This window comes from Cyprinodon variegatus, unplaced genomic scaffold (genome assembly GCF_000732505.1).
Source record: "Cyprinodon variegatus isolate N-32 unplaced genomic scaffold, C_variegatus-1.0 Scaffold801, whole genome shotgun sequence".
NCBI lineage: Eukaryota > Metazoa > Chordata > Actinopteri > Cyprinodontiformes > Cyprinodontidae > Cyprinodon > Cyprinodon variegatus.
Genome location: NW_015151254.1, coordinates 147,381 through 153,593, shown reverse-complemented (window position 1 = coordinate 153,593; position 6,213 = coordinate 147,381). Strand labels below are relative to the sequence as shown.

The window sequence follows — 6,213 nt, the reverse complement described above, 5'->3', positions numbered from 1 at the left end:
CTATAGTTGAAGTCATTGACTTGCTGCTGGCATTTCTTGGCTAGTTCAAGATTCAACATGTCCACTGGGAGGTTGAACTTGGTCTTGGACTTGTTGAAGTCCTTCTTGTACAGAGCGTCACTGGCGATCCTAGCTGAGTTCAGAGCCAGCATCAGCAGAGGGTCGTCCTGGATGCTGCGGGCACCGATGTGGTGACCGACCTGCTTCCTGTATCCAGTCTTGTACTTGTACTGTCAAAGAAGAACAACACTTACTAAAATGTCAGAGATATAAAAGAATGTGTTACTTAAACATCAGTTACCAAACCACTTCCTTTTTAGAGTAATTTATCTATGAGGATTGAGTGATAAGTGTGGGAACTTACATCACTTGCAATATCCCTGGAGGCCCTTGCTGCAATAATGGAAATAGCATCATTTCGCAGATCATATCCCTTCTTCTTTGCCTCTTCATTTGCCTGCTTGTACATTTTCTGTATATACAAATAGGAGAAATTACTTCAGTCATCTCATTATACATATAGAGTGGTGGTTCAACTTTTGGAGAATAATGTTTTGAATGTATAAGAGTATTTACCTCGCTGTAGATGACTTTGTTTGCTTTAGCCAGAAGGATATCCATGGCATCAGGCATGACATGGATGCTGGTCTTATCTTTTTCCCAGGCTTCAATATAGGCTTTCTGTAAAGATACAAAATTTAGTCAAAGCTGGGAAAAAAAGTTTTCCAAAAGAAATTCACTATGAAATGCATCTGTGAAGATTCTCAGTCTTCCAGGTCATTTTCAAGCTTAAACAAGTTCAGTTAAGGCAACTAGACGTGTAGTTTTGATGAAGATGTTTTGCCACTCATCCAAGAGGCTTTTTCAGTTATAACTAGTGGTGGGGAGCACAGAGATTATTATACTGTAGGTGTAACAATCTGTAACTGTGATCTTCCCCTTTTGAAAACCAACAAGAGGTCTGCTGGGCGTGCTTTGGTGGCGCAGTGGTTAGCGCACACAACCCATGTATTGTGGCCTTGGTCCTCGACGCGGGCGACCCGGATTGGAGTCCGGCCTGCGGTCCTTTCCCTCATGTCTCTTCCCATCTCTCATGCCCCCTTTCCTGTCAGCCTACTGTCAATAAAAACGAGCCACTAGAGTTCTGCTGAGAGGGAAGAAAAAAGAAGAAGGTACATCATCATTCCAGGTGTTGCTGGAGTCTCCAAAGAAGGAGGATTTCAACCAGCACCGGATCCCTGTGCACTTCAAACCCGGCAACACCCTGAGAAAAAAAAAACTGGTTCACCCCAAAAATAAGACGCCCACAACCTGGTTTACGCTGTTCACTGCAGTGAAGAGTGCAAAGACCTGTATATTGGCGAGACCAAGCAACCACTACAAAAGTGCATGGCTCAAGACAGGAGTGCCAACTCCTCAGGACAGAACTCAGCTGTTCTCTAACACCTGAAGGATGAAGGACACTCGTTTGAGGACAACAATGTCCACATTGGCAAGGAAGAAAGATGGTTTGAGAGAGGGGTTAAGGAAGCCATCTTTGTTACCCTGGAAAAACTCTCATCAGAGGAGGTGGTCTTAGACATAGTCTTAGACATAACGTTTAACCTGCTTGCAAAGCACTTTTAGGAAACAATACCCAGAAGATTCACCTCTCATCTGCACTCAAGTGGCTCACACAATAATGAGGCATGTGACCAAAACCACTCTGACGAGGGAGTTAACGACCCATCAGAACCCCTCTAACGACCATTAACACAGCCAGGTGACCTCCATGGCCAATCCAGTCGGAGGGATCAGAGCCACATTTTGTTCCCCCAAATTCTTTGTTACACCTACAGTATATTCATGATAGGCGAAACATCTTCTTGAAAACTTCAGGTCCGGTAGCCTATACTGAACTTTTAAAAAAAAACCTTGAAATGTATTATATCTAAACTTCGAGGAACATCAGTGTGGCTTAGCCCAAATTAGCTACATGGAGTTTAACTGTTATTATTAAAGAAAAAACAATAAATAAAACAATGTGTCTTACTAGGGGAATAAAACCTGAACTAATATGTCAAACAACATGTCACACTTTTATATAGATGATGCATGCATTTATGTAAGATTTTCTTCTAAGAAAGTTGTGTAAATTAGGGGCCAATTTAAGAGATTCAGCTTTCAATAAAAAAAATATATATATAGATATAAAAACACTGTCCACGAAAATTCCACATTTGAAGAGAATAGTCAAAAGGTTTTCCTTTATACCTTATTAATAACCTGGTTATTAGCCTTAGCCAGCACCATTGGCATGTCCTCAGTTGTGCTCTTGAATTTATAGTTGCTCGGATGCTGACGATATTTCTTTTCACTCAGGATTTCCCCAGCTTTTTTAACCTTTTCCACATCCAGAGAACCTATAGGCACCCATCCAACGCCCTGCAACATCTTCAAATCCTCCTTGTACACAGCCTGAGAAGAAATTCATACTCTAGTGATAAGTCTTCAAAAACATATGGTTGCAGTTATGTATTTTTGAAAAAAAAAGAGTTCATACTTACGTCACTCTGCAAGCTGTAAGCATGCCTGGCCTGGACTACATCGTTTGAATCTGGCAGACATGTCCAGTTGTGCAGGCGTGTTATATAATTGGCGTGGTTGACCTGAATCTGGTTCTTCTTGGCCAGTTCAAAGGCCAGCATGTCCACCGGGAGGTGGAACTTGGTCTTAGACTGATTGAAGTCCTTCTTGTAAAGAGCGTCACTGGCGATCTTGGCTGAGTTCAGAGCCAGCATGAGTAGAGGGTCATCTTGGATGCTGAGGGCTCCAATGTGGTGACCGACCTGCTTCCTGTATCCAGTCTTGTACTTGTACTGTGCAGGGAGCATACAGAGACTGAGTTTGTAATTTCTACACAACGAAAAAAGCAAAAAGTTACTTTGAAGAGATAGAAACAAACACTTACGTCACTAGCAATAATAGTCGAGGCCTTGGCAGCCTGAATTGCAATGGCATCAGAGCGAAGGTGATGGCCCTTCTTCTTGGCTAGTTCATTGTCCAGTTTGTATAGTTTCTAAAATGAGAAATATTTTCCACAACTTTAAATTGGATTGCATAAAACATGGCAGGAATTGCATCGATTGCGAATAATGAAAGATGAGTTACAATGTGTAGGAAATGAATGTGTTATACCTCACTGTAGTTTTTCTTGTTATCCCTGGCTAGAACAACATCCATTGCATCTGGCATTATATGGATAGAAGTCTTGTCTTTTTCCCAAGCTTTGGTGTAGGATTTCTAAAACAAAATAGCAAATACTTGGCTTTAATAAAGACTCAAAAGAATTTGGTCAATGAATCAAAAGTGCTGTAAAGTACCTTGTCCATGATTTGGTTATTGGCAGTGGCCAAAACCAGGTCCATAGAGTGCATGTCTTTTACAAATTTGAAGTTGCTGGGATGCTTTCTGTAAAGTTTTTCATTGAGAACCAACCCAGCAGTTTTGGCTTTCTCAACATCAAGGGAACCAATCGGAACCCATCCTACTCCCTTGATGTAGTTCTCATACTCCTTCTTGTACTCGTTCTAGACAACACAGGGAATAGTCAGTTATATGACAAAAACCTACAACACAGTCAACAAATTTAGATTACAACTTTGCACATACATCACTGGCGATAAACTGCATGTTACGAGCAAGCTCCAGGCCCATAGCATCTGGCAGGAGGGCATTAGTATGATGGATCTGCCTGTAGCCAGCAAATGTCTGCACTTTTGTGGCATTTTTAGCGTGAGCCATGCTCATCATGTCCACAGGGGTGTGGTACTTCAGCTTTGCTTTATGGTAGTCCTGCTTGTAGAGCTTTTCACTCTGTATTTTTGCCACATTCATGTAGTGAACCAGTAGAGGATCGTCCTGGAGGCTGCGGAAGCCAACATGGTGGCCTCTGGCCTTCTCATAAGCCAGCTTGTACTTGTACTGTGAGGGTGGAAAACAATTTTAATCACACAGCCCCACAGAGGTGTGCTATTTTATCTTATAAATGGACATTTTGATGACTTACATTGCTGGCGATAGTAGTACCAGACTTGGCAGCTACAATGGGAATTGCATCAGCTTTGAGGTTGTAGCCTTTATTAGCCATCTCCACTACACCGGCTTTGTAAAGTTTCTGTTAAAAACAATCCAAATAAGGTAACAAAGCATATAAACTGTATTCAGGTAAAATGGATTACTTTAAATGTAATTTTAGATGACAATTCGTACATTGCTCATATTGAGAGCATTGGCTTTTGCCAGGACAATCTCAGGAGCATCTGGCATGACATGGACTTTCAGTTTGTCCTTCTCCCATGCTTCAGTATATGCTTTCTGTAGAAAAAAAAGAAGAAAACAATAAATAATTTCTATATAAGAAACTATAACATGAGATTTTTATTAGTCAGAGTTTAAATAAACAAGAAGGCACCTTGTTCATGATCTGATTATTGGCAGTAGACAGAGCCATGTCCATTGAATCCATTAATTTGCTGTACTTATATTTAGACGGGTGGGTACGATACTTCCTCTCACTGAGAATCTCACCGCCGACTTTGGCCGTTTCTACTGAAAGTGAACCGATTGGGACCCATCCTATACCTTTAATATAGTTGTTCCATTCAGCCTTGTAATTCCACTACAAGCAAACACAACATGTCAGGAATTGATCTTTTACTCTCTGATCCATCCACGGCTTTTGTACAGTGAACATGTTTTGGATTGCAAACTCACATCACTAGCAATGGTATTCATGTTACGTGCAAGCTCCAGGCCCATAGCATCTGGGAGGAGAGTATTAGCGTGCTGGATGTTCCGGTAGCCAGCAAATGTCTGCACTTTTGTGGCATGTTTAGCGTGAGCCACGCTCATCATGTCCACTGGGGTGTGGTACTTCAGCTTTGCTTTGTGGTAGTCTTGCTTGTAGAGCTTTTCACTCTGTATTTTTGCCACATTCATGTAGTGAACCAGTAGAGGATCGTCCTGGAGGCTGCGGAAGCCAACATGGTGGCCTCTGGCCTTCTCATAAGCCAGCTTGTACTTGTACTGGTAAAAAAAAAAAAGAAAAGAAGAGAAAATAGAGTTGTTTGTAATGCATGAACGCTTGTTGCAAACCGTATTACTGATCTGGTAAATTAGTTTGATTTTAACTTACATTACTGGCAATGGTTGTACCAGACTTGGCCGCCACAATTGGAATTGCATCAGCTTTGAGGTTGTAGCCTTTATTTGCCATCTCCACAACACCGGCTTTGTAAAGTTTCTAGAGAAAAGAATTTAGATTGATACAAGCTATACAAAAAAACAATAACTGTAGATCTAGCTTAAATTTGCTAATATTTTTCAGCATCAGTTTCTGTTGTAAAAAAAAAAATGGCTTACCTCGCTCATAGTCAGAGCATTTGCCTTAGCCAGGAGGATTTCTGGAGAATCTGGCATAATGTGGATGGTCAACTTGTCTTTCTCCCAGGCAGCAGTGTACGCTTTCTAAAGATTAAAAAACATAAACATATTTTTTTTGTTGTTGTTTTTTTAAAAGCATGCATTTGGTCACATCTCAGATTTTAAACCTTGTTCATGATCTGGTTGTTAGCAGTAGCCAGAGCCAAATCCATAGAGTCCATCAGTTTGCTAAATTTGAAGTTAGACGGATGCTGTCGGTACTTCCTCTCGCTTTGAATTTCACCGCCCACTTTAGCAGTTTCAACTGCGAGGGACCCAATTGGTACCCATCCGATACCTCTGACATAGTTGTTCCAGTCAGATTTGTAATTAACCTGAAAAAAAGAGCAAACGGCATTAATTTATTTGGAAATTAAAAATTGTATATATGAGGAATAAGTTGTCTATATGACTAATACTAACATCACTGGAGATTATATTCATATTTCTGCACAGCTGCAGCTGCATGTTGTCAGGTAGGAGCAGGTGGTTGTGAGGGATCTTCTTGTATCCAGCCATGGTCTGAACAGCAGAGGCCTGCTTGGCATGGATCAAACTCATCATGTCCACTGGGGTGTGGTACTTCAGCTTTGCTTTGTGGTAGTCCTTCTTGTAAAACTTGTCACTCTGTATTTTTGCCACATTCATGTAGTGAACCAGGAGAGGATCGTCCTGCAGGCTGCGGAAGCCCACATGGTGGCCTCTTTCCTTTTCATACTCCTTCTTGTATTGAACCTAAATGAAGAAGTT

General features: G+C 41.2%; 1 protein-coding gene across 23 annotated transcripts in view; it reads right to left on the bottom strand.

Annotated features, from left to right (window-relative positions):
- The window catches only part of neb (nebulin), an 85,046-nt gene that overhangs the window by 57,754 nt on the left and 21,079 nt on the right, over positions 1 to 6,213 (bottom strand). For 20 of the 23 annotated variants that reach the window (XM_015396487.1, XM_015396486.1, XM_015396488.1 and 17 more), the window contains 17 exons: positions 5,887 to 6,198; positions 5,592 to 5,798; positions 5,404 to 5,508; positions 5,177 to 5,284; positions 4,756 to 5,067; positions 4,454 to 4,660; positions 4,252 to 4,356; positions 4,049 to 4,156; positions 3,652 to 3,963; positions 3,363 to 3,569; positions 3,178 to 3,282; positions 2,951 to 3,058; positions 2,547 to 2,858; positions 2,254 to 2,457; positions 577 to 681; positions 365 to 472; positions 60 to 230 (listed from right to left, as the gene is read on the bottom strand). In XM_015396487.1, the coding sequence (XP_015251973.1) occupies positions 60 to 230; positions 365 to 472; positions 577 to 681; positions 2,254 to 2,457; positions 2,547 to 2,858; positions 2,951 to 3,058; positions 3,178 to 3,282; positions 3,363 to 3,569; positions 3,652 to 3,963; positions 4,049 to 4,156; positions 4,252 to 4,356; positions 4,454 to 4,660; positions 4,756 to 5,067; positions 5,177 to 5,284; positions 5,404 to 5,508; positions 5,592 to 5,798; positions 5,887 to 6,198 (3,096 nt within the window). Of the gene's footprint in view, positions 1 to 2; positions 231 to 364; positions 473 to 576; positions 682 to 2,253; positions 2,458 to 2,546; positions 2,859 to 2,950; positions 3,059 to 3,177; positions 3,283 to 3,362; positions 3,570 to 3,651; positions 3,964 to 4,048; positions 4,157 to 4,251; positions 4,357 to 4,453; positions 4,661 to 4,755; positions 5,068 to 5,176; positions 5,285 to 5,403; positions 5,509 to 5,591; positions 5,799 to 5,886; positions 6,199 to 6,213 lie in introns of all 23 variants that reach the window. The other 3 variants (XM_015396504.1, XM_015396505.1, XM_015396507.1) reach the window with 3 other exon arrangements.